The sequence below is a fragment of the Eupeodes corollae genome, chromosome 1 (genome assembly GCF_945859685.1).
Source record: "Eupeodes corollae chromosome 1, idEupCoro1.1, whole genome shotgun sequence".
Classification (NCBI taxonomy): domain Eukaryota; kingdom Metazoa; phylum Arthropoda; class Insecta; order Diptera; family Syrphidae; genus Eupeodes; species Eupeodes corollae.
Genome location: NC_079147.1, coordinates 164,250,644 through 164,278,573, shown reverse-complemented (window position 1 = coordinate 164,278,573; position 27,930 = coordinate 164,250,644). Strand labels below are relative to the sequence as shown.

Here is a 27,930-nt window from a genome sequence, read left to right as displayed (position 1 = left end):
GTGTTGTCATCTTTCTCTTCTGTGGGAGCGTGCGCGCATATCAGGCTAATGTTGCCGAATTTAGTCTTGATGCGGATGGTCATGAGGTGCTCATAAATGCACCTATAGCTCGAGACTCCTTGCCTAAGTCTGGCTCCAATGACAAAGCCGCATCCAAATAACCGCTGTTGGTTTTCGTGGTAGCAGTCACCATAGTAAATATCGCAGTTTTCCATCCTCTTATTTGCCCTGCCCATCCCATGGTATTTCCTGGATGGCGGTGATGTCTGCTTTATAGCAGTCTAGGGCCTCCGCTAATTGTGCGGCACACATGGTCTGTTAAGGGACCTAACATTCCACGTGAATATCCCACGTTCGTTGTCCTTAATTTGTTTGCGTAGGTTATCAACAGTAAATCCGTCCGTATCCGAGGCTTGTTGGTGCTTCGCAACTATGAAGTTTTTACGTGGCCAGGAAGTCACCCCGACGGCACAACCCTCAACCTGGAGGGCCAGATCTTAAGTATAACTTCAAGGATGGGGAGCCGTTCCTTATAGGTCTGGGCTACGAATAAGTCGAAGAAGCCCTATAAGGTGTTCACTGAGTAGTTCAACCTTACTGGAACTGTAGACGACACCGTCAATTCCATCTCGGGAATTCCTCCGCTGCCGGCTGGAAACACCTTTCCCCCCTCTCTCGTTTGCTGCCCCCAACAACTGGGGTTGGAACCCAATCTCCAGTTGGGGTACTAGGCAGCCGATATTCACCACGGGGATGTGAGAGTAGAAGTTGATAGACAGAGGTGGGGTTTTGAGAAAAACCTGTGGACGCTAGTGTCCTCTTGAATGCACAACGCACATGTCTACCATTTGAACAACACATACGAGAAGACATTCATCATTTTATTGCGATCTGTCCAGTCATGAAAGAGTTCAGGGTGAGATATTTTGGAGAAAAAAAAAAGCCTTAATGAAGCCGAGCTTATTGCCATACTAAACGGAAATGTCGGATGAAATGCCCTACACAATTATAGTGTCGCTCTTCTTCGTTATAGGAATTGTATAATAAATGAAGATACAAATCTAGATAGGAATTTAGATATGTTTTTGTGCTATAATATTGTATTTAAACTCAAAAATGTCAGTCTTGTAGACGACCATAGGCCAAAACCATATAGACTTAAGTAAGCTTTTTATTATATATCTAAATTGAATATGTAAAAAAATGTTATTAATTATCTAATGAAATAAAGAGTCAACTAAAACTAAACTAACTCAAAACAATCTGTTAAGTAAACCCAGACTCAACTTGCATTTAAAAACTGGTCAGTAAATATTATTTCATGAATGTCATATTTCGCCAAAAACCATTATTTTTTGAACTTTTCATCTATTTTACACTTTTTTAGAAATCACAAATGAAATAATTATATTTTTTAGGCTTCTCACATTTTCGATATGAATGGACATATCTGTATCTTTAATTTGATTCATCACTTACCCTTAAACACATTAAGTACGTTAGAATTTAATGCATCCAATGAAACGAAAAAAAAAAACGCACAGAAGGAGACACACGTATTCAAGTAAATCCGATTATGTTGAGTATGAAAATTGGTCTGTTTGTTGTTAGATAAATTCGAAGTTTTCTCTTTTAGGGCTTAAGAGATTATTTATTGTCATGTTGACATGGCAATGCCTTTTTTATAAATCTGATCAATCTTAACACTTGTCTTAGTTTGTCCGGATTTACTTTTGCTTTAATTTTAACAAATGACCTTAGAACTTATTAAGAAGTATACCATATTTCATATGTACATACAATGTGTTTGATATCTTTGAAAAAATAATTAAATCAATCAAATTGAGGAAAAACTTCAAATTCAAGTATTATTTTTAAATTTTCGACATGCCAAACTTAAATTCACAGTTTAATAGTTATTTGACACATAGTTTAGCAAGCAGCAAATCGCAATGGGTTGAAAAAAACGCCAAACGTAAAAATTATGAAAGCCCCGAGCCTCATCCAATGCCAACACGATTTCGAAAACCAGGACCTATGACACAAAATGATTGGCAAAGATTCAATAATTGGGTAAAAGAAAGGCAGACCAAAAAGTTTTCAAATAAAGATATAGTCAACGGTCCAATAAAAAAGCAGCCTCTACCAAAACGATCTCAAAAAAGAATGAATGAACTTGCAAATCCTAGGCAAAAACGTGAAAAGTTCGACTTATCTACATCACAGCTAAATACTTCCTCACCAATAACTAACTTTGCAAGAAATCAAATGAATGATGCCGTAAAAAATGGTAGTTCTTTAGAAAGTCTTATAATACCGAAATGGTGGTTTCATGAAGAATCAGAAATGAATTTTTGGCGCAATATGAGATTTAGTGTTAGCAGGAAGGCGCTTAAATATAAAATCTCAGATCGCATCGAAAACCTAGCAAAACCAAGGGAATTTCCAATCAAACCCCATTGTTATGTACCGGAGCCATTTAAAAGAGTTCGAATGACAAGCGAACAGTGGAACAAACATAAGAAACGACTTGAATATTTAAGTGATTCGAATTTTAAGAATTCTCGTCATACTAGTAGTACTACTTCAAGAACTGACGAAGTTTTTCATAAAATTCAACCACAAGAAAAACTTAAAGAACAACAACCTTTACCGTACCACTTGAGAATTCGTGGGTATTAGATTGATAAATATAAGAAAATTAATAAAATCTAAATTAATTTGACGTAGTCAAATTCGTGTTAAGTTCAAATTAATTTGACAACTACGAAAGCTTATGTCAAATTAATGCTTGATTTTATAATTAAATGTAAGCACAATAGTCGATTTTGTTTTTTTTTTTCTTTGTTATTTTATAAAAATTGGAGCAACATTTTAAACGATTTAGTAAATTATCAATTCCATTTTTAGTGGAAGATAATTTACCCAATTTTAAACGGTTTGAACATATTATTATCTCTTTACAATTTGCTGAAGTTAAAACCACCCAATGGCTACTTAAACTTTAATCAATTTGCTAAATCCATATGACATCTGTACAGTTATTATTGGGCAGATTCAGACGATTCATGTTACGGATGCGCTGAAGCGAAATAATAGTGTAAATAACAAATACTCGAAAAATAAAAAAACACAAGAGTATACGTCTAGCTTCTGTCTTCTTCACAACATGTAAATAGTCGTCCTTCCACGTCGAATTTTTAAGGTTTAGTGGCGAAAATCGATTCCACTTACGTGGTACGTCAACAAAATGCAAACGAAGTCAAAATGCATCCAAATAAATTTTCTGTTTGGTGTGAATTTTCGAATCGATTACCTTGTCGCGCCTTCATAACTAAAACTCGACAAGAAGTCTTAGACATAACTCTTGTCTCAGATAGCATACACCATATGATCTTGGACTGGAAATTATCCAAAGAACACTCGTTCTCTGATCATAGATATATCCACTTCAATATAAATGTGGATGATAACCCGAGTCCATTGACTTTTCGAAACTATCGAAAAACTGACTGGGCTTTTTACAGGAACTCATTACAGACTTTACTAGAACCTGGACTATCTAGTCCTTCCTCTTACGCTAACGAACTTGACAACAAAGTCAATGGCCTTACCTCAGCTATGAACAGATCACTAGAAATTGCTTGTCCACTTATACACATAAAAGGAAAGAGGAAACCACAATGGTGGGCCTCAGAGCTTGACTCGCTCAGGAAAGAATGCAGGAAACTTTTCAACCGGGCCAAAGCTGCAAGACTAGCCTCTCATTGGGACTCCTACAAAGAATCCCTAAGAATCTACAAGAAGGCACTAAGGAAATCTAAGCGATCTTCTTGGCGATCCTTCTGTGGCATGATAGAAGAAACTTCTGAAGCCTCTAGGTCACGGAAAATTCTTTCAACTAATCCAGCTATGCAAAGCTGCTTGAAAAATACAGACGGCCCCTGGAAAAATTCAAGTAATGAATCGCTGAACTTACTATTGGACACTCACTTTCCTGGTAGTTCTCTTACCGAAACTTGCAACAGTTATATACGTTCAAGTTCAAATACAACATATCCACAAGGTCTGATCACAAAGGATAAGCTACAATGGGCTCTCAACAGCTTCAAACCATTTAAAGCTGCAGGACCAGATGGAATAATACCAGCCGAATTACAAAAGACTTTTGATATAATTGCACCAATCCTTGTGGCAATTTTTACCAGCTGTCTTTACCTGGCCCATGTTCCCTCGGCATGGAGAGAAGTTAAAGTTGTTTTTATACCTAAAGCAGGTAAATGCTCCCAAGTCAATCCTAAAGATCTACTACCTTCCTTCTTAAGACCCTGGAAAGGTTGGTTGATATCCATTTAAGGGCACGTATCGATACAAGACTTCTGTCTTCGTCTCAACATGCCTACTGTAAAGGTAAATCGCTCGAAACAGCGTTACACACTTTAGTACGTACCATCGAATATTCCCTCCATCATAAAGAGTTCACTATGGTTGCTTTCCTTGACATCGAAGGTGCCTTTAACAACGTGGACACATCTGCAATCACATCTGCACTGACATCTCTAAAAGTAGAGAGTTCGCTTCGGGAGTTAATTCATTTAATGCTTACTAGAAGAATAATTAACTCAAAACTGGGCAACTCTTCTAGCAGACGATTCGTTAGTAGAGGGACACCGCAAGGTGGTGTTCTACCCCTCTCCTCTGGAACCTAGTGGTGATTGAAGTCCTAACTAGCCTGGATGCGGAGGGTTTCAGAGTGATAGCCTATACTGACGACGTTGCTATAGCAGTTTAAGGAAAGCATCTTAACATCCTAAAAGAACTCTTACAAAATGCCTTAGACAGACTAATACTTTGGGCTGATCGGTGTGGACTGGGTGTTAACCCACACAAAACTGATCTGGTCTTATTTTCGAGGAGATACAAAATTCCATTTGTCAACCCTCCTTATATTAAAGGAATCCAATTAAAATTCTCAGACGAGGCTAAATACCTAGGTCTTGTCTTAGACAAAAAACTAAATTGGAAACGCAACGTACAGGAAAGAGTCAAAAAAGCTACTGTAGCTCTCTTTTCTTGCAAAAAAGCTATTGGTAATAAATGGGGTTTACAACCCAGAATCACGCATTGGCTATACACATCGGTAATCAGACCGATTTTAACGTACGGTGTGGCAGTATGGTGGACTGCTTTAGAGAAAGGTATAAACAGGGATAAGTTCAATAAAGTCCAACGTTCAGCCTGCCTATGTATAAGCGGATCGCTTCGCACGACCACGTCTGCGGTACTGGACACCTTGCTCTACCTTACACCTATTGACATATTTAGTTAAAAAGCTCTGCTATTCGCCTCAATGCTTCGTCGCAGTGGACTAACAACAACACTGGCCACTCCGTAATTTTAAGGTACTCAGAATCAATTCCAAAGCACACAGACTACACCATCCCCCAACTGCAATTCGACAGAAACTCCCAGATTTCTATACCTACCAGATCTTTTTGGGGGGATAGGACATTCTTGGTGGATGAGTCAATCCACTTTTACACATATGGCTCAAAAACCAAAGAAGGGGTTGGTGGTGGTGTGTACTCTGAACGACTGAAATTAAGTCTCTCATTCCGCCTTCCCAATCATTGTAGAGTGTTGCGGAACTTTTGGCGATTAAGGAAGTCTTGTCTTGGCTCAAAGAAAACGTGATATCAACATCTGATATCCGTATTTTCTCCGACAGCCAGGCCGCTATCAAATCTCTGGACTCTGTCTCTACAAACTATATAACAGTCCATAACTGTCGATCATCTCTAATGGGGATGGCGCAACAGTTTAATTCACCTTTGCTGGGTGCCAGGCCATAGAGACATTCCAGGTAACTGTAAGGCAGATGAACTCGCCAGGAACGGTACAGTACAGGCCATCCTACCACGTTTGGCAAGTACTGGCATACCAATCGCTACTTGTAAACTGCTGCTAATGCAAGACGCTGTGAGGAGGGCAGGCACCAGGTGGACCAACATCACCACGTGTCAAGCCACAAAAAACATCTGGCCAACACTGGATTTAAAACGTTCAAGGTGCTTGCTCTCTCTAAGCAGATCGCATATAATCTCGATTATATGTGTCATAACCGGAAACTTTCTTATAGGAAAGCACGCCACGAGACTAGGCGTATTCTCAAATGATTTTTGCAGAAGCAGTATGGACGAGGAAGAGGAGGAAACGGTTCTTCATCTTCTCAGCACATGCCCTGCTCTAGCGCGAAAACGCAAGAATTACCTAGGAGAATTCTTCTTTAACGATCTAAACGATCTAAATCATATCGGTATAAGCAGCCTCTCACGTTTCGTAAGGGACTCAAGCTGGTTCCATTGAGCTTAGGAGGAAGCCTCAAGATTCATGTGGTATCACAATGGGCCATTAAACTGGCCTAAGTGTGTCCGTTTCCATCTTGGACAGCCACTATAACCTAACCTAACCTATACGTCTAGCCGGAGGGAACTCTTGTTTCAAAGTTACCATAATGGGAACCAAAACTGCATCCGAGTACGTGGAAGAGAAAAGGGAAATTTGGTTAGTGATGCTCAAGGAAGGGTAGAAACGGAGAATCATGAGCTTCACTATAAACATTATGTAGGAAAGCTCCTGATTCCCAAAACAATATGGTCTACTTAGCTGGGCACCGACTCTAGGCTGGTAGGGGCATCCATTGGGGTGTTGAGGTGATGGATCTCTGGAAGGCCATTGTAATTGGGTTCCAATTGAGAGACATCCATAAACTGGAAATAGAGAAGCAGTAGCTATGATGAAAATACTCACCTGTAATTCCTGATACACTGCTGACCAACGGACTCCATCTCGGTAAAATCCCAAGATGCGAATTGTTGTTTGTTTTGTTTTTTTTTTTTTGCCGTCGTGTTTTCCACACCGTGTTGCTTATGGTTATGGCGTTTGCTTTTTTTATGTTATTTATATGGTTTTTTTGGAGCGTGGTATGGTTCCTTTGTAGGTTTATTAATTTTTGGGAACTTTTTTTGAAGAAAGAAAAAACTCCATACGGAAGTAAAAATTTGTTTTGGCATCTGACAATTCTTAGATATATAATATTGGAGGCAGATGACGGATTGGGATAGCCCAATGGTTGAAGAACGGGGGGACTATATATATAGACAAAAAAAATGGCCGGAATTTTTGCGAATACCAAAAGAAAGGGACAGGTAGAGATGTACGTCACTCGATATAATTCCTTATGGTTAAGATTTTTCTTGGGGAATTCCGTCGAGAATTTGATCAAACAAAGTCGAGCCAGTCAGGTGCCACAATATATCCAGTATTGTAGGTACAAAGAAAAAGTTTTTTTTCGGAACCTCAAAGTGACCTTGTGCACTTATAAATTAAAAACTGAAAACGTAGTTTAATTGTGAATAACCATTGAGTGAGGCAGACCATTATCGAATCTATATCGAACCCGGATAAGCACACGTGGCCGTTGTCGTGGTGGTACGAGTCGCCTTACGTTCTGGCAAGACCAAGGCAGGACGTCTTAACAAGGATTTACGTATGCGCCATACCCAGACTAAACAAGCTACACATTTTTTCTTATCATTTGGGATAATTTGGGCCGACAAGAAAAAAGGGCACCAAGGGCCGCCCAATTTGCAAAGCACTAAGAAAATAGCCTGTTTTCCTGTCTAACTCTGCTGTTGGCAAAGCGAACCGGATAGAAGGAGTGCGCTGCAAGCCGAAAAAGTAGTTTTTGTGGAGTGTTTCAAAAACGAAATTAGATACATACATACCTATGTACGTAATTAAATTTCAAAATATATTATAAAATTTTGGCGTGAACCATTCTATTTGTTTTATATCCTTTGTAACTTTGTTGTTGGAACTAGGCTCAGACAAAAAGTCTTGATTTTCAACAGTATGAGCGAGCGGATTACGACAATCCGCATCAAGGCTGAATTCGCCAACATAAGCCTGATATGCGCGCATGCCCCAACAGAGGAGGAAGATGAAGACACCAAAGACATATTCTTCGAGCTCTTGGACAAGACATATGAGCAGTGCCCTGGCTATGACATTAAGGAGTCCTATGCTTAGTGCATTAAGCATTGAAAACCAGTGGCAACATTGCCTTGCATCCATCAGAGATGCCGCCTCTGAAGTGCTAGGTTTCACACGGTCACCACAGCGAAACCCCTGGTTTGACGACGAATGCCGACAAGCGCACGCAGTGAAACAAGAGGCATACAAAACGGCGCTGCACAAAAGGACTAGAACTGAAGAGTAGAGAGGAACACCGGCTTCTTAGACGGAAAAAAAGAGAGCATGAGAAGCGCGCGATCGAGGATATAGAGGGATGTCACAACAGAAATGAGGTTCGTAAATTTTACCAAAAGCTAAAAAAAACCTCCCAAGGGTACCAGCCACGAACCGAAGACGATCAGGGGAACATCGTAGTAGAACCGCAGTCGATGCTGAGAATATGGAAATATCACTTCTCCAAATTATATAACGGCGATGACGAACCGGATTCCGCTGTAAGGGAGATAGAACCACTCAACCTCGGCGACGCAGATCAACAATTCCGCCTACACGACCTTGACGAAGTGAAGATAGCTATATCTAAACTTAAGTCAAACAAAGCTGTTGGAGCTGACGGCATCGCTGCCGAACTATTCAAAGCAGGAGGCGATGTCTTGGTAGGGAGCATGCACCAACTCATCTGCAAAATATGGTCGGAAGAAAGCATGCCCGATGAGTGGAATCTCAGCATAGTTTGCTAATACATAAAAAAGGAGATGCTCTAAATTGCGTTAACTAAAGAGGCATTAGTCTCCTTAACATTGCATATAAGATCCAGGAAAGTCCACTATCGGCCAAATATTCACACCACTTCACAGATCTTGGAAAAAACCCAGGAGCTTCAAATCGATACCCACCATCTCTTTATCGATTTAAACGCCGAGTATGAAAGCATCCATAGGGAAGAGCTCTACAGAGCAATGTCTAGTTTTGGCATCCCTGTCAAACTTATCCGTTTGTGCAGAATGACGATGGAGAATGCACGCTTCTCTATCAAGGTTGGAAAAGATCTTACAGATGCATTTGATGTCAAAAAAGGTTTTAGACAAGGTGTTACACTGTCATGCGACCTCTTCAACATCGTTCTTGAAAGAATTGTGCAAAACTCAACCGTCAACACTAGAGGCACAATCTTCCAAAAGTCCATCCAATTACTCGGATACGCAGATGATATTGACTTAATTAGTAGATCAAAGCGTGATGTCAGCGAAGCGTTTTCGAGCATTGCGACGGAAGCGAAGAAGATGGGTTTAGTGGTCAATGAGGGCAAGACCAAGTATATGCTGTGAACAAAAAGGACATTGAACAACGATGTAGTGGACAAAACGTCACCATGGACAGCTATAACTTTAAGGTAGTTAAGGACTTTGTCTACCTATGCACCGCTGAAATCAAACGGAGAATAACTCTTGCAAATCGTTGCTTCTTTGGACTTAGAAGGCAATTGAGAAGTAAAGTCTTCTCTTGGGCATCTAAAACAACAATCTATAATACACTCATCATCCCGGTTCTCATTTATGGCACTAAGAGCGTCTTAGGATGGTTCGAGAGAAAAATTCTTCGGGTGATTTTTGGTCCCGTACGCATAGATGGTGAATGGAGGAGGAGATATAACGACGAACTGTTCGGGAAGTACAGCGACAATTTGACGGTTGTTAATGAGAATTTTTAAATACTGAATAGTTTAAATCAACACTTTTAGTGCCTTAAGAAAAATTCAATTTCTGATTCTTCAGCAGTGCTTCAAAAGCTAAAATTGACTCGGTTAGACACAAAATTGGCCGTAGTCTTAATGGCTTTTATTCTTACACAAAAAAAAAAGATTCGTGCAGATAAAACATGAAGAGAGGTAAGAAGATCTGAAAAAACATCAGCTTGAAGACGAACAATTTTAAGATGATTCTTGTGATTTTGGGCCAAAAATAAAACAACAAATTAGTATAATCGCAAGTTTCTCCACAGATTCAGAGTTATTAAAATTTAAGCCATCTTAAACAAATCAAACTTAAGAAAAAAAAACTACTTAAAAAACAAGGGAAAGTTATGAGTTTTTGAAATCTCAAATAATCTGGAAAAAGAATCGTGATTTTTCAGACGATAAAGCTATTTAATTTCGATAGCCCTGATGGGTCAACATTTTAATTGCACAACTTGAGAAAATGAAAAGGTGGTTAAAGCCTCATCGTAACTGTCAAAGTGGTGTTGTTATATTCATAGCTATTAATTTTTATGGAACAGTTAAGCTTGAGGTCGTTAAATCAAAAATGACTGCTGGCTCTTAAGGGGTTATTAGTACCCTTTATATGTGTATATTTATATGCGAGTATTAGGAAAATAGGGAAGGATTTAAGAGGAGATACCGATGCACATTGGTCTTAAAGTTCTGAACATCAAAATGGGAGGAAAAACAGAGTTTGCCAAAGCATGCCACATTCTTGATGTGCGATTTAAGAAAGAATCTCAATACTTTACAGTACGCTCGAAATTGAGGGTAAACTGATGAGCATTCCTGGAAGTGCGAGTCTTACGGCTGAACCGTTTAAGGAGTAGAATGCAACTGGCTTATTCAACACAACATTGTTTGTAAAAATATCGATAAAACAACGAAATGCATGAAAAATTGCGGCGGCGGTGTTCTAGCGATGTAAATGTTCCGATTATAGTTGTATCGTCATTATTTGGCCTATTATTTTTAAAGCCCTTTTTTATTCTTTCCAAGAGATTTAAACTTGTTTAAGGGGCAACTGCCCAGATACGCGAATTTAATTCAAGCTTTGGACGGATGAAGCCTTTGTAGATTACAGCCAGATCAGAAGTGGCGAAAAATTTCTTGCACCGTCGGAGAAATCCTAAGCACTTGGCAGCATGTTAGGCAATATCAAATATATGATCATTCCATAAAAGGTGATCTGTGATACACATACCTAGTACTGGCAGTTGATTAGTTTCCTGGATGCAAGTGCTGCTCATAGATAGGGGGTGTGTTTGTGTTACACTTTAACGACAGCATTGAGTTTTCAAAGAATTAAATTCTACACGGTTTCTGACACCCCATTGGGCCATTGGGCTTATCATACGCTGCCGTTTAAGTTCCACATCCGAAGGACAAGGTTGTGAATCTAGAAAGGAGTATGGAAAGCTGAGGGTACTGTCGTCGGCAAAACAGTTTTATGCATTAGAAGTGGCAGACATAAAATCATTTATAAATATAAGGAAGAGAGTCGGAGACAAAACGGAGCCCTTTGGGACACCAGTACTTATTTTATGAATTTCAAACTTGAAACAGGGCCTAGTGCTCTACAACTCTCAATCATTTCTGTGTGCCAGTAATGTTGTCAGAAATCGAAGGGACCTACAGTTTTTATGCCGAATCCGAACGGCAAAAAAAAAAAACACTTTTCATGACAAGAATCACTCTTGGACGATTTGTCAATTCCTCGCAAGAGGCAGTACCCGTGCAATATCGAAAGGCTGTAGGATTCATACCGAAACTAATTTACGAAATAATGAAAGGTGGAAGCAGCAACTACTAAAACTTAACAGAAACTTTTTTTGTTCCAATCCAATAAAAATTTTAATTTTTTACGTCAATTGACTCAAAAAAATGTAAAATTGTTCCTAGTAGAAAGCTTTGTAAGTTGGCGAAAGAAAAAGTAGTGATTGATTTCGATAAGGCAGTAGCCAACAAACCAACAAAAAAGTATGCATCAATTTTTGGAAAAAGTATTTCCAAAATTTCCTGTGCACATTCAGTTGAAGTGGAGAATTGATTGAAGCAATATTTTTACTGTGCAAGGGTTGCTAACGTTTTCATTTATTTTTTGCATTTGAGGCAGCATAATGCTTTGTTCACATTAAATATTTCTCTTTCTCGTAGCATAGCACATTGCTGAAACTCTACTTAATTTTCATTAGTATGTTATGAAACAATTTTACAGAACAATCAAAAGATCTTTCATACGAATACTGAAAACATTTTAGTTTTTTTATCACAATAGTTTGTATTTGACTTCAAATTAAATTTTATTAATATTTGTTTGTAAATTTCTTATAGATAATGTAAATTTTTGTTTGAAATTTTTTAATATGCCTAAATCACAACTTCATACTGATCCAGCTAATCCAAAAGTACATCCAAATGATGGAAATGAAAAACCAAGATCACGATGGGACATTTGGGTAGCTAAAAATGCTCTTCCGAAAAATCGTTATTTTCCCCAGCCGAAACCGAAACCCACACGTTTTCAAAAACCAGGTCCGATGTCGAGTGAAGCTAAGAAAAAATTTCTGAAATGGGCAAAGAAGCGAACTCTTCCCAAATGTGATTGTCCAAAACAAACAACCAAATCAATCAAATCAAAAGCAACGAGAAAAAAAAGTTTTAAGCCACGTAAAATAAGGAGAAAAGTGATATTCAAAATGTGTCGAACCCAGAATTTGAGTGTGCCGAAATGGCCACGTGAAAAATATATCCCTCCTCCTCCACCAAATTATCCATACTCGCCAAAGATACATTACAGAAAGCCACCACATCGTGATAAAGGACGACCTTTTCAAAATGTTAAACTACCACATTGGTGGTATCACGAAGAGTTGGAACTTGATTTCTGGCGATGGATGAGATTCCCTATTTGTCGTAGTGCTTTAAAATATAAAATTAATTTGAATACAAGAAGAATGGCAATTTCAAAAGCCTACCCTATCAAACCACATTGTCCTTATCCACCAAGGGATTATTCCCCACCCGACCGGGTTAGAATGAAACCGAAGCAGTGGCGAGATCATTTGAAGCGATTGCATTATTTGGCTGATGCTAGTTTTAAGGAAACACGTCAATTTAGAGTAAAATTATAAGAAATTTGTTAATAGTTTTGATAATAAAATTAATGAAGTACAACAACTGTTACCAAATATTGACAAAATTTAAGATAAAGTACGTTTTTTTACATTTTAAAAATGTATGCTATGTTTTAAATTGCAAAAAATTTATTAGAGCCGTAAATTGAGTAACCCAAATGATAACCGACCAAAGCGCTTACCCAAAAAATTAAATTTAAAATGACGGGGGGGCTTTCGGTCAGTAGTCCAAGGACCCTATCTGAGACCTAGTGTTTTCTCGTTTAATTTAAATCGACAGGTTTTCAAAAATTTGTCTAAAGATCCTTCTAATTTGTTCAAGAACAAGAAAAAGTTGTTAGGTGTCAAATCAAGGCTATACTGGGTATGTCTTATCAATATAATGCGTCAAGTCTTCGAAAATTTAGTTTTTTCGACTGGGTTGCGCTATGATGGTGAAGAATGATACATCTTTTATAAGTTTTCTTAAAGACCTACGGTAACCTAATGCCTGCAGACTATTTCTAATTAAACATTTAAGTTCCTCAAATGGTTTCCTCATGTCCGGTTATGGCAAGGAAACAGGCGAGCATTAGGATTCACTTCATCTGCTGGTTAATTTCAGGCTTATTGGTAAATCCATCATTTATCATCTGTGACATAATGTTTTAGACGACTTGCTTTATTTTTAAAAGCAAAGCGAACCCAAAAGACATGACTGGGATAAACTGCATTTGTATTTTTTGAAACTGTTAAAGGACGGAAACGTTTAAAGCTTCAATTCAATATTTTATTTTTTACATATGTACATAATTTTTGAAATTGGTTTAAATGAATTTTTTGTTGAAATATTATATTGTGCGAGTATCAATTTTAAAACAATTAATTTTTTTTTCTTGAGAGTCGTTTTAACATGCTTTCTTGAGAGTTTGAGTTTATTCTTGATAATTTATGTATTCTAATTCAATCGCTTCATCATTTTCTTGGATCTTGATGGAAAACAGTTAATACCTTCAAAGCAAATAAATACAAATTAAAAAATATTTTAAGTAAGTATATTTGACGAATATGCATATAAAATATTGAACATTTTTCTAAAGTTTTTTGTGTGTTAAAAGCTTGTTTAATCATAAAGTACTGATGGTTAATATTTAAAGTCGTTTTTTTTTACTGTTCAAAGTTCTAAATTTCTTGAAAAACGTTGCAATCGACAGTTACAAAAGAAAAGAGTTATTAAAACTTTGTGTAACATTTAGAATTGGTATTCACTTAATTACAGAAAAAAAGAAATTTAGATAGACCCAAAAAACATTTCTGAAGTTTTTGAAGTTTAGACAAAGCTTTTCAGTAAGAGAAAGAGGTCCTAAGAGAACCGTTTGGCAATACGAGAAAGCCAACTGGGAGTCTCAATAAATAATTTAGGATCTTTAACTCTTCACTCTATAGTGACGTCGAAGCCAGCGCTGATGTGATCATAAGCTTGATACTCCTGATATGAGAGCTTTAACCCCCAACATCTTAAAAAATATAAGACCTAAGGAATCGCATATTTAATGCGAGTTGCGAAGAAGTTATTAGGCCCAAAGAGGAAAGTTTCCGTTGTTTTTAAACCAACCCAACTGACGAAAACCGGAAAAAGTGCAAACAAGTCAGGAAGGCCTGCCAAGAAAAGACTAAGTTTATGATAACCAAAGAAAACGACAAAAAATACTGCAATGTCCAAAAGGCAGTAAAATATTTGGTCATTTGTAAAAAAAACATATGGAATTCCTTTTCTTCTTTGGTTCCTACGCTTTTTGTCAATGACACTCCATTTTTTAGCTATTAAAAGGAAGTTAATCTTTTTCCTAGGCCGTTTGCCACAAATTCAACGCGGCCAGTGAGTTTTATGACTTCGCCGGTCGTGATTCTATTGGACTAATTTTTGTCGCACTCTTACTGTGGCAAGAATCTTGAGATATCTAAACATGCAATAATCCGCTGCCCCTGATGGTATCCCCACTATTGTTCTGAAGAGGTTAAGCTTACGCAGCTTTTCCATTTGTCTCCATCTGTCCAGCCCATCCCTTCCTAGAAAAAGGAGAATCCTCATCACCCTCCAATTACCGACCCTTTGCACTTACTTCACTTCTTTTCAAGTTCATGGGAACGCTGATTAATTATCAGCTTAAGAAAGTTCTCAAAGATCGAAAGCTTTTTAATAACCGACAGTACGGCCTTTGCATCAATTGGTGAACGGGTGATCCCTTGGTTTATCTCATCGAACAGTGGAGCGAACCTTCACATAATTTGGGAGGGTTTGGCATCATTCAATACAAGTAGTATTGGATGGGATCAATTCTTTAAGCCAAAACATAAAAGCTGGTGTGCCTCAGGGCTGTGGTTTGTCTCCAACACTTTTTCTCATTTTCATTAATGATCTTCTGTCTACATCTTCTTATCCAATATATTCTTTTGCTGACTGATATTAATCCTAGCTTTTCGAGCTCACATCCCTCTTCTTTGGATGTGGACCCGCTTGTTATTTTACGCTTTTAAAACCCAATACTGTCTTGAATCATTAAAGCAAGATACAACCACCTTGACATTATCTATGGATGGCACTTGCAGCAATGAGACTGAACATCTCTATATTCATGTACATATCTCTTGTGGAATGAGAACATACGCAATGTCGCCAAAAATTCCGCAAGATGTTTGGGTTTCCTAAGGGAGCTAGCTATTTTTTACAGGACATATATACATAAGTCCAAAGCTTGAGTATATAGCTGGTGCTCCTACAACTTACTTAAGCCTTTTGGACAGTATTAAACGTAGAGCATTTAAATTGATTGGTTTCTCGTTGAATCTAATTGCGTATTATAGGAATTTTTTCAGAAGTTTTTAAATAACTTAACTGCTTATAAATATTATTAAATATATTATTTTCTAAAATATTTGAAATGATTTCTCGATATCTCAGAAGCTTGACTTGTGATTGAAAACAATTCAAAATTTAGATCAAGTACAGCAGACAAGAACAAATCATCGTATAAACTTTTGCACATTCATTTTTTGTGTATTAACAAATCTCCAATAAATATTCAAGTCTTTAAGTCAAGACATGATCACAAAAAAAAATTATTCCAAATCGTAGCAAGCGATATATTGTCTTTGGTAGGAATTGAATAAGTTACCAGTTAGGTACTCGAACTTAATTATTTTTATTTTTCATTTGACAACTTCAACTCGAAGTGCTGATATTAAGAAAAACTTCAGTAAATAAATTGAAAAGTACACCTGTTGATTGTGTTTTATTGTTTTTGTTCTACAACCAATTAATCAAGTTGAATTCATTTACACTTCATTGCCCTAATACTTAAATGGATTTTTCTCTTCACACGATTGTACATTAATCGATGTATTGGAATTCTTTAACCATGGGGTTTAAGGCTATATGACACTCTCAGCCTACTTAAATTAAATAATTGAATAATATATAATAAATTTTGTTTTTTGTTAAAAGATTTTGAGTTCTTAAACAATGCGAATAGTATTCTAAATAACTGAAAGGGGAAACATTTCAGATCGATCAAAAACGTTTTAGAGACTTCACAAGGCAATTGAAAATTTGAAAATGGTTGTATAAAGGTTTTTTTATATATTACAAAAGATTTTAAAATATTTATATTTTATATTTTAATATATTTATCACGTTAATAACAAAGTAATACATAAGTAAAAGACTACCGGTCAAAAGTTTGTGACCACCTCTGAAATTTGAGAAATATCGAGTTTTAACCCCTAAAGTGAAGTTTTAGGAAAAAAGTTAATATGTGAAAAAAGTGAAGAGCATGTCTAGCTGTAAATGATAGAAAAATATAAACTAGTTTTGTACTACACATAAATTATTTATTTAAAAAACCAATAAAAGCTCTAAATTCAGTTTTCATCAAAAACCCTCCTCTAAATTAAATATTTTTTTTTACAATTCTGGGCAATCTTCTTACAAGGTTTTGTATTTTTTCTTGTGGAATATTATTCCAGCAATTTTGTAGAGTTTTCCAAAGAACAGATTCCGATGTTATGTGGTGATTTCGGACATTTCCACCATGCTCTTCCCATAAGAGCTCAATGGGGTTAATATCTGGAAACTGCGGTGGCCATACCATTACTTTTAGAATTTCCTCATCTTCTTTTTGTTTCAGGTATCCCCGGCAAAGTTTTGAAGTGTGTTTCGGGTCATTGTCTTGCTGGAATAAAAAACCTGCACCGATTAATCGGAGTCCAGATACCAAAACGTGGTCTTCCAATATCTTTTATAGACTTTTTTATCCATTCTTCCGATCACCCGTGTTAGATCTCCTACTCCATCGAAGGAAAAACATCCCCACTCCATTACTGAACCGCCCCCGTGCTTTACAGTTGGGAACAAACAGTCTGGTAGCATCTTCTGTTCAGCACTGCTCCTGAAGTACACACTGCGGTTTGAGCCAAATATCTCAAACTTGGACTCATCGCCTTATAAGATTTTGTTGAAGTCTTCATCTGTCCAATCCTTATGGGTTTTGTCCCATTCCAACGGTTTGATCTTGTTTTGGGGTCGTAGAAGTGATTTCCGCACTGCAACGCACCCAGAAAGTCCAGCATGCCTTAGCCTTCGTTGTATCGTTGATACAGATACTGGTTCTTCCCGGATTTCAATAATCTCGGCGCGTATTTCTGGTGCTGTTTTCTTCCTAGAACGCTTGTTTATGGTGATGATATGCAGATCTTCTGTTTTCGTCGTAACTCTAGCATGTCCTGACCTCGGTTTATCCTTAAAACCGCCGGTACTAGAGTAACGCTGTATGGTCCTGTGAACTGCTCCTTTGGATATCTTCAGTTTTGTGGCGATTTCTCTTTGCGAATAGCCTTTTTCAATAAGGGTCATAATCGCAGATCGAGTTTCAATAGTTAATTCCTTAACTTTTACCATAATGGGCACTTTGTTTAGTGGTGAAGATCATAGTCTCAAATAAATTTAAATTTGATCAAACCCAGCATTAAATACAAAATTCTGAATATGTAGGTATTCAAATTTTACATTTTTTTACCCTTTAATATTACCGCAATCAAAAAAATTCCAAACTGAATGTAAAAAGTCATAAAATTTAAAAACTATGGGAAATCCAAATAGATGCCAAAAACCCAATACTGCGTTTTTTTTACCTTTTTTCACAAAATTCCTCATAATTTACAGAAAAGGATTAATATCTGGGTTTTTTTCACTTGCACCTTTTATGAATGGTCTAAGTTAACAATGCAGGTAAAAAAATCCTATATTCATTCATAAACCCAAGCGCCAGGTACAAATAAACCAACCCTTTGAAGGTGGTCTCAAACTTTTGACCGGTAGTGTAATTAGTAAAATAGATATTTCCATAGTAAAAACTCTCTAAAACGAAAGCTTTAGGTAATAGTTTCGCTGTTAATTTAATGATATAAGTTCATTTTTTTGTTTTAAATCTGTGCTTTTGATAAATTTTACTCGAATTAAAAATCGTGTATAGATCGGATTTATGTTTGTTCGTGCAATTTTAAATTAAAGAGCTCCGAAGGTTTGTATACATCAAGAAATAAAATGCACGACTGGGTTGTACGAACTTGATCCTGTATGCAAAGAGTCTTTTAAAAAAGGAACCTGTAAAAGATTAAAAAATATACCTGTAAAATAAGTTATAAATGCCAATTGACTTGTCAAAAAAACGCCATTCATCCCAAGACACAACTCATCCTAGGACAACTCATTCCGGAAATGAAAAATACTTGTAAGCATACTTAACGAACACAATTGTTTGTGTATTCAACTTGTTCTTTCAAAACGTTTTTCTTTCGATAGCTTTATTTTAATTTCATATTGGAAGAACCAGGATGGAAAATAAATTATATGAAGATAAGAAAGAGGAAGAACATGTGTTTTTAAATTGTAAAGCGATCGCCTATTGGTTGTGTAGTTAGGAAGGTGTCTAAAACGAATGAGGAGTAGTTCATTGGCGTGCTCAGCTTTATGCAGATAGATAGATACAGACATGTTTATGATGATAATGAAGAATGTTATTGGTAGGTAAAAATTAATTACTAAAATCCAATCACATTCTTTCTTTCATACAAGTTTTTAGCGCAAACATGGAGTTAATACGTTTAGTAATAAAGTACTCACAAATTTTCTAATAGAAGACGAAATGAAATAAAATATCCTTTAGAGATAAGAGAGTTGATAATAGAGAAAAGAAGAGCTCGAAGAAAATGGCAAAATACTAGATTTCCAGATGATAAAACAACGTTTAACCGTATATGCAACAATCTTAAAAAACAAATTTACAAATTCAAAAATGATTTACTCAGTACATTCCTTAGGAATTTAACGACTGATACTTCAACCGATTTTTCTCTATGGAAAGCAGCCAAGCGCCTGAAAAGAGCGCAGTTACAAAACTCGCCGTTAAAATCTCAAGATGGGAAATGGATCGGTAACCCGAAAGAAAAAGCTAACCTTTTCGCTGAACATCTTGCGAATGTTTTTAAGCCATACTCATCAAACGCGGCTGAAAATAGCTTACAGCTTGTTGATAAGATAGATGAAAGTGAAATGATAATTGAAAGACTTAAAGAAATTCAAAGTATGTGTTTACATCAACTACCAAATAAAAAATCACCACGTTACGATCTAATTATTGCTCAGGTCATGAAAGAAATGCCATTGAAACCCTTCATTAAACTCCAATATATAATAAATGCATGCCTTAAGCACCGGTATGTCCCGCACCATTGGAAAATTGCTGAAGTAATTGTCATACCAAAGCAAGGTAAACCACCTACAGAAGTGACAAAGTTTTTAAAAAACTTCTTCTGAGGAGACTTAGCAAAATCATAGAAGAAAGATGGTTAATCCCAAACCATCAGTTTGGCTTTAGAAATAAACATTCCACGATAGACCAAGTTCATAGAATATGGGATGTAATAGAAAAAGCATTAGAAGAAAAACAAGTATGTTAAGATATTTTCTTAAGTGTTGTCAAGCTTTTGACAAGGTTTGGCATGAGGGTCTTGAGTACAAACTGCAAAGAGATCTTTCCAGGCAGTACTTTGAAATATTAAAATCATCTTAGACCGATTGTTTAGAGTAAGATACGATCAAGAATACTCGGAATTGAAGAAAATACTCGTAGAAGCCGGTGTACCACAAGGAAGTGTCCTAGGCCCTACCCTGTATTTACTATACACAAGGGATATTCCAACGTGATCACAACATAATGGCTACTTTTGCAGATGATACCGCAATTTTGGTACCCGACAAATGTGTCTCTAAGGCAGCAGTAAAACTACAAAATGCCGTCGACACAGTGAGGGCTTGGACCGAAAAATGGCTTATCAAACTCAATGAAACAAAATCTTCACATATAAACTTTACAAATAAAAAGATAAACAATATTCCAATAATCATTAATAATCAAGCTGTACCTTACGCCAATACGGCCAAATACCTTGGAATGACTTTGGATGCAAAGCTAAAGTGGAAAGAGCACATCAAAAATAAAAGAGAAGAACTAAACTTGAAATATAGAAAAATGTACTGGTTACTTGGTAACAACTCTGATTTATCAATCCAAACAAATTTCCAAAACAAAGTCCTTCGTGGAATAGTTAATGCACCTGAGTACATAAGAAATACCGATCTACATCGTGACTTACAAATAGAAATGGTTACAGAATACGCTGTTCAACCAGAAACTAAAAAGTCATACTTATTCTGAAATGGAGTCCGTCTTGAATATAAGAAACCACATTCGGAGATTAAGAAGAATTAAGCTTTATGAGCTTATGGTCTAAAAAAACATGGGAAAGTATTAAAAAACTAATAAAAACGCTCTCCATACAAATTGATTTAATTTTGCGTTTTCATGAGTTCGGAAAAATAAATAATATTTATTTTCATTCATATAATTAATAAATTCTTCTAATTCGCTATTTTTGGGTGCGAGGAATTGTTTTATATTTATTAAGCTAACAAACATTTTAAGGATACACTGTATTGAATACTCGTCAATTAAATAATGTCTACTACTAGGCAAAAAGTCAATGACCTGAACCTGATTGAAACCAGAACCTTTAAAAGTGTGATGTTTGCCGACCTTTAAGCATATAATAAAAGACTATTTAAATATTTTAGTTGAAGTAAGAAATAAAAACAGAAAGGAGAAATCGGTTTCAGTGGATTCGGAACGGAAAAGGTACTTCAAAATGACGTTGAGATATAAAATAAGCCTTCACTCTTATAAAAACTCATACGTCCGTTTTTAGAAAAATTCGTCAATATTTTCGTGATATTGTGTAAGAAGTTGCAGATTTTGGAAAATAAATAAAATTATACTACTTTTCCTGTGAACAAGAATTAATGATTAAACGACTTCAAGAAAGTTATCAATTGATAACTGCAAACAAAAATTAAATAAGAAACAATATGAAGGAGTAAGAAAAGACTATATAAATTGTATAAGAAAGTTAAACAAACTTTGCAGAAATCATTTCCTGATTCCGAGAAATCTGATAATAACAGTGACTTCAAGATCTTGCATGTTAAAAAATAACAGACAAAACCAATCATAAATCACTAATAGTTTGTGGATAGCCCAAAGTTTGAACGATATTGGTACACCAACCAAAAGATTATAGGGCACCTGAGATCTTGAGAGCGTAGAAGATTTTTTGGGATGAATCTTCCTTCCTTGACATACACAAAAAACACATGTTCGGAAGAGGTGTTTTTCAACGCTGACAAAACCACTGCGTAAGCTTTTCTATCTTTCTTAGTCTAAGGCTCGTTTCACACTACACGGTTTTGACCGTACGGCAAAAAAACGGACGGCATCTTGTTAGAGGCGCGAAAAAGAGTATATACGCTTTCAAATTATACGGGCACGGAAAAATACCGGCGCCTCGCCTTATAGCAACCGGCAGCCGGACCGGACGGCGCGATAAGCTTAGTGGCGTACGTGACGAAATGCATGTTTTCACATCATACGATTTTATTCGTGCAGCAGAGTTCGATCAGCCACTTCAAGACATGATTACTAGTATACTAAGCACAGGAAACCTGCATATATCGTGTTTTACCGAACTGTTAAAACCGTATAATGTTCAATTAGCCATTGATCCGGTTTATGCCGTCCGGTTTTTTTCCGAACGGTCAAAACCGTGTAGTGTGAAACGAGCCTAAAGGTGTTTTTCTACAAGCAGATGGAAAACAGCATTTGTCCATACCGTCCCTAAAAATGGCGAATCCTCCTTCCCCTCGAACTATCTATCAATAGCATTCACGTTGTATCTTTCCATGGTCATGAAACGTGGATTAATTATTATCAACTTATGGAATTTCTCCATAATGTTCGTGACTTTTTTCCATCGTCCATAGCTCAAGAACAAGAAGAGAAATCGACTTCAAATAAATTTCGTTATAAAGAAAATAAGCAGAAAAATGCAGAAAGGGCTTTTATGAAAATTGCGTAGGTGGTTTTTTTTTACCATAGCAGTTTTAAAAAAGTTGAACATTTTGGTTAACCCTAAATATCTCACGAACCAATAACGCTAGAGACTTGAAATAAATTTTATATCATATATTGTAACGTGATACCAAACCAGTATGCTTTTTGAAAAATCCAATTGAAAACAAAATTTGTCACCCCGAAAATGTTACGAATACAAAATGATTATATCTCCGAAACAATGATTGTGTCTGTTAACAATTAATTAACAATAAAAAGAAAAATAACGTTTTTAACATCTAGTAAAATTTTGAGAAAAATCAAATTGACAGTTTTTTTTTTATAAAAAAATAAAAACCTAAAAAAAACATTATTGAAAGTTGGTAAAAACTAAATTTCTAATCAAATATCTTTTTTAAAACATTAATATATTGGCTTTAAACTACTTTTATCTTTTAAAAACATTTGTTGTCAACATTCAGTAAAGTTTTCAGAAAAATCAAACTGACAGTTTTTTTACAAAAAATTAAATACTAAAAACAAAAATAATACTAAAAATTGGTAAAAATTTACTCTCGACTCAAATAGCTTTTCAAAAATCAAAAATAGTGTCTTAAAACTTTTTTTCATTTCACAGAAGATATTGTTTTCGATATTAAGTAGTTTTTTTTTATAAAAATCCAACAGTCCGTTTTTTCATAAAAGAATAAAATCTACAAAAAATAGTACGCAAATTTGGTAAAAATTGATGTTCGGTTCATGATAACTCTCAAATTAATTTTATTAATCCAATTTGTAAAAATTAAGAAATTCTAATAAAATTGGTAAACATTTGTTTTCGACTAAAAATGTATTTAACAAAACTGATTTTCAAACTAATTGAAAACTCTCTTCTCCGTTGGATTGGGGACTTCCTTTCTAAACGTTCTATACAAGTTATATTGGATGGTTTCAAATCTGAAACTTATATAATAAATGCTGGTGTCCCCCAAGGCCCGTTTTGTCTCGGACTCCTTTCCTTATCTACGAGTAAATAAACGATCTCTTATCTGCCACTTCTTTTGCATACAATTGTTTCGCCAATGACAGTACCTCAGCTTTTCAACATCCTTGTCATTCGGATTTTAAATTTAAACTTAGACAGCATTGTCCAATGGGAACTATGAAACGTGTAGCTTACGCTTCAAAAACTCAATGCCGTGTCCTGTCGTCAAACCGAAACCCACCCAGATGCCACTATCAATGATCAATAGGTGCGTAGGATTCTTCGAAGTTGCAAGAAATTGTTCACATTTTCTGATCTGGCCATAGTTTAAAAAGCTTTTATACGTCCAAGACTTGAATATAACTCGCATATTTGGGCAGGTGCCCCTAAAAAGTTTAAAATAGGATCCAAAAAATTAGTCAAGTCCATTACCCAAAAACAAAGTAGCCGTAATACCCAGAAATGCCCAGTTTACCCTTGAGTTCAATTTCGGACGTACTATGAAGTATAGAGATTCCTTTTTAACCATTTATGCTTTACCGAATACTGTTTTAGCCTCACATTTTAATATTGAAAGTTTTAAGACTAATGTGCCGCGGTATCTCTTCTTAAATCCCTCCCTATTTTCGTAACACTCCCACTGTATTTAAACAAACAAAATTATGCTCGAAACTTTTAAAGTTTGGTTTATTTGAAATTTATATTTTTCATACGAATTCATTAAAAAATGTTGGGTTTTCAAAGTGCTATAGTATAGTTAATAAAGGTTTTCACCTTTTGGGAAGGCACGTACAATTAGAGATAATACAGACATTGGTTCCAAGAGAAACTCAAAAAAACGAAAAAACCGTATGTTTTTCTTCACTGCCGTAGAGTTATTTAATAAACTATAACAGATACGAACAAAATCGTTCAAGCTTTTTTTATAAAATTTAATGAGCTTTAATTTTTTAGAACAAAATGTTTTGATACGACAAATAGTTTTCGAGATAAAAGCAAAGAACTGAAACTATCTCCATGGACGATATTCAGTCAAATTGCAAATTCCAAACTAAGCAACTTACCGAATCTCACTGAATCGATAGGAGCCCTTGAATCAAAGGTGAAAACCTTTAAAACTTCTATAGAGTCTCTTGCCCAGTTAAATATAGCCGTAAAACCCTTCCTTCGTGGTGGAATGAAGAACTGTCGAGTCTTAGGAAAATGACGAGGACAATTTTCAATATCTGCCACAAACATAAGTTTTACCAACCTTATAAAGACTCTCTCCCTGTCATCAGCCAAAAGACAAGGCTGGAGAGAATACTGTCAACCAATCGAAGACATAAAGGACTCCGCAAGGCTCTGCAAAGTTTTATCGAAGGAACATTGTAATCCTTCATTTCTAAAAAAGCCTGATGGAACCTGGACAGCCTCTCCAGCCGAATCTCTTGAGCTACTGATGAAGACGCACTTTCCGGGTTGCGAGAGTGATAACCCCGAATCGCTTGAAACCACAGAGCTAAACGTAGCTCATATGGAGCAAGTCAATTCCGTCATAACCAGAGAAAATATTTTGTGGGCCATCAATACTTTTTCTCCATATAAATCCCCAGGCATGCATGGCATACTGCCAGTTATGCTTCAAAAGTTGCATGATGTGGCAGCTCCACGGCTGGAACAAATTTTCAAAGGATGTCTCCTTCTCAAACATGTGCCCATGTCGTGGAGACAGGTCAAAGTAGTTTTTATCCCGAAAATGGGTAAGCGAGGTCACGAATCCGCGAAGGATTTCAGACCAATAAGCTTAACATCTTTTGTGCTTAAAACCTTGGAGCGCATTCTTGATAACCATATTAGAAAAATCCTAGTTGGACGACCTCTCGAAAGCTCTCAGCATGCTTATCTTAAGGGCAAATCTACGGAGACTGCCCTCCATGAGGTAGTGCGTACTGTAGAACAAACAATCCATTATAAAGAATTTACTCTTGCCACCTTCCTAGACATAGAAGGTGCTTTTAACAACGTCCTTATAGAATCCATAGAAGAATCGCTCGTTAAGTTCGGTGTTGAAGACTTCATTCGAGAATGGATTATTTCCAAGCTCAGTGGTAGGAAGATTAGAGCCTCTCTAGGCAATACAATCGCAACAAAACACGTGAGTAGGGGAACACCCCAGGGTGGTGTTCTTTCGCCTCTTCTATGGCTTCTGGTCACTGGAAACTAAATATTGAAGTACGGGTTAAGAAGGCCTGTGTTGCCTTCTACGCCTGCAGCAAAACTTTCGGCAAAAAGTGGGGACTTCAGTCGAAGATGATTTTATGGACGTACACAGCCGTAGTACGTCCAATGTTAACATATGGGTCGATTGTATGATGGCCTGCTCTTAGCAAAGGCTTTAATATTAATAAGCTAAAGAAGGTTCAGAGAACAGCTTGCGTGGGCATCACAGGGGCCAGGCGTACTTGCACAACGGACGCCTTAAACGTTATTTTGGATCTTCTACCAATCGACCATTTTATTAAATACATACATTCCTGCAGGCTAAAGGAATCAAACAGCTGGTTGTCAAAACCTTATGGTTACAGCAACACAACGAAATTGATTCCCTCAGATGTTATCTCGGTAGACACTGACTACTGTACTCCTACTTTGAGCCTTAGTAAGGGTTTTAAGGTTAGGATTACATCGTGTCGATAGGTTTCGACACAACCATCTTTACTGACGGCTCAAAGATGGAGTGCGGAGTTGGTTCTGGGTTATTTTCTAAGTCCCTAAATGTAGCCAAATCCTTTAGGCTTCCTGACTTTGCTATCGTTTTTCCGGCTGAACTGCTGGCAATAAGGGAGGTATGTAAGATATACTTAAACAAAACCCAAACCAAAACCGAAATGTGGCTATCTTTACAGGCAGTCAGGCAGCTGTCAAAGCCATTAACTCGGCCATATCCTCATCTAAATTGGTCCAGCAATGTCGCGCTGAGATTGCGAACCTGAATATTAACCTCGGTGTCACCCTGGTCTGGGTCCCGGGCCATAGTGGTATCGTGGGAAATGAACGGGCTGACGAGCTAGCCAGGCAAGGATCGGCCCTTCATAGCTCACTTGCGGGAATGGTTAGCATTCCTCTTGGTGCTATGAAGGCTTAAATCTTTTCTATCTACCAAACTAAATCAAACCGAAGGTGGAACAATTTACCCAACTGCATTATATCTAGGAAGATATGGCCCACCTATAACAAAACCCGTACAAACGATCTTCTATGCAGGCCAAGGCAAGACATAGCCAGTTGCGGTTTGTACCGGACATTGGACTATAGGAGTTCATGCAGAGAAAATGGGTATCTTTTACATCACCTTTTGCCGTAGCTGTAGGGACCAAAGGGAAAGTGAAACCATAATCCATTTCCTCTGCCAATGTCCTGCTTTGGCAAACACCAGAATGAAATGCTTTGGAAAGGCATTATTTCAAGAACTCGATGAGCTTTCTGAGACAAAGATTAGAGACCTAATTTTTTTTCTCAATGCGACAAAATGGCTCTAACATAATCGCTTCTCTATCAATCTATCCCTTTTAATCAAAGGTCAAACGAGTTTTTGGTATCAAAACGGCGCACTACAGCGCTAATTGGTTGACTTGAGATCGCCATTTCTACCTACCTATCTCCATGTTTCTCTTCACTGCCGCTGGAGCTCACGTGCGTCGGATTCGTGGGGACTTTTTTTTGTTTATTACCAGACATCTCTTAGTAAGTGTGCCAAGTTTCAAAACTGTTGGATATTTTCTAGAGATGAAGGCAATTTTTTTCGTGCATTGACTGGACTAATAAGCAACGTTATTTTTTTAATATTTTTGTTTGTTTGTTTTAAGTCATTTTTTTAGAAAACTGTCTCGGAAACCTAAACGGTTGCACCAATCACCCTGTAAGATGATTAATTTCTAATATTGTCTGATTGACCCACTAACTTTAAGCAATATGATTTCTCTTCCTCACTATAGATTGAAACAACCTTAAAAATGTACTCTCATATGAGATAAGCAAGCTAAGCCTATGTCGGTCAGTTGGGTGCATTTTGAATTTTTCTGACCATATCGCGCAATCAAATTCCCATGTTTTGCCATATTCTTCAAAACATATTTACAAGATGCAAAAGGAAAAATAACATGCGGTTAAGAAGACATAAACGCAACGCAACAGACTGAGTTGTAACAACATTTTGGAAAGTTTGTTAAATCGTATAGGTAAGGCACAATGATGATGAAGGAAATAAGTTGATAATTGTTTAAACGATTCACATTGCAGATTAATTACTGCCGATATTGTTGCATCCCACGTGTAACATGAGCACACACTGCTTGTGAATAATGTAGTTTATAATGTAGAAGCAACCCAATTGATATCAGTTGCAATGTTTACCCCCCCCCCACTCCAAAAACGAATAAATGAAATTTACTGAAGAAAAACAAAAAGTAGTCAGAACTAGGAGACAGCTTTTTGATTATGATGTACTTATTTGATAGTTTTTGTTTATGATCGGAATTGTAGTCTTAC

The 27,930-nt window shown here is 36.7% G+C and overlaps 3 protein-coding genes across 4 annotated transcripts in view; 2 read left to right on the top strand and 1 right to left on the bottom strand.

Annotated features, from left to right (window-relative positions):
• Nucleotides 1-27,930, bottom strand: part of LOC129953126 (chromatin-remodeling ATPase INO80) — a 151,823-nt gene that overhangs the window by 20,326 nt on the left and 103,567 nt on the right. The window lies entirely within an intron of this gene.
• Nucleotides 1,814-2,808, top strand: LOC129953164 (uncharacterized). The gene has a single exon (XM_056066012.1). The coding sequence runs from the start codon at nucleotides 1,888-1,890 to the stop codon at nucleotides 2,680-2,682; it is 795 nt and encodes a 264-aa protein (XP_055921987.1). The 5' UTR covers nucleotides 1,814-1,887; the 3' UTR covers nucleotides 2,683-2,808.
• On the top strand, nucleotides 11,972-12,989 carry LOC129953168 (uncharacterized). Of its 2 annotated transcripts, none has more exons than XM_056066025.1 (2): nucleotides 11,972-12,073; nucleotides 12,131-12,989. In XM_056066025.1, the coding sequence occupies exon 2, from the start codon at nucleotides 12,163-12,165 to the stop codon at nucleotides 12,928-12,930; it is 768 nt and encodes a 255-aa protein (XP_055922000.1). In that variant the 5' UTR covers nucleotides 11,972-12,073; nucleotides 12,131-12,162; the 3' UTR covers nucleotides 12,931-12,989. The 2 variants fall into 2 exon arrangements, with proteins under 2 accessions (XP_055922000.1, XP_055922010.1); XM_056066035.1 differs by having other exon boundaries at nucleotides 12,059-12,077.

What these genes read in the sequence shown, in the direction of transcription:
- LOC129953164 (XM_056066012.1), top strand. Translation starts at nt 1,888, where the DNA reads ATGCCAAACTTAAATTCACAGTTTAATAGTTATTTGACACATAGTTTA.
- LOC129953168 (XM_056066025.1), top strand. Translation starts at nt 12,163, where the DNA reads ATGCCTAAATCACAACTTCATACTGATCCAGCTAATCCAAAAGTACAT.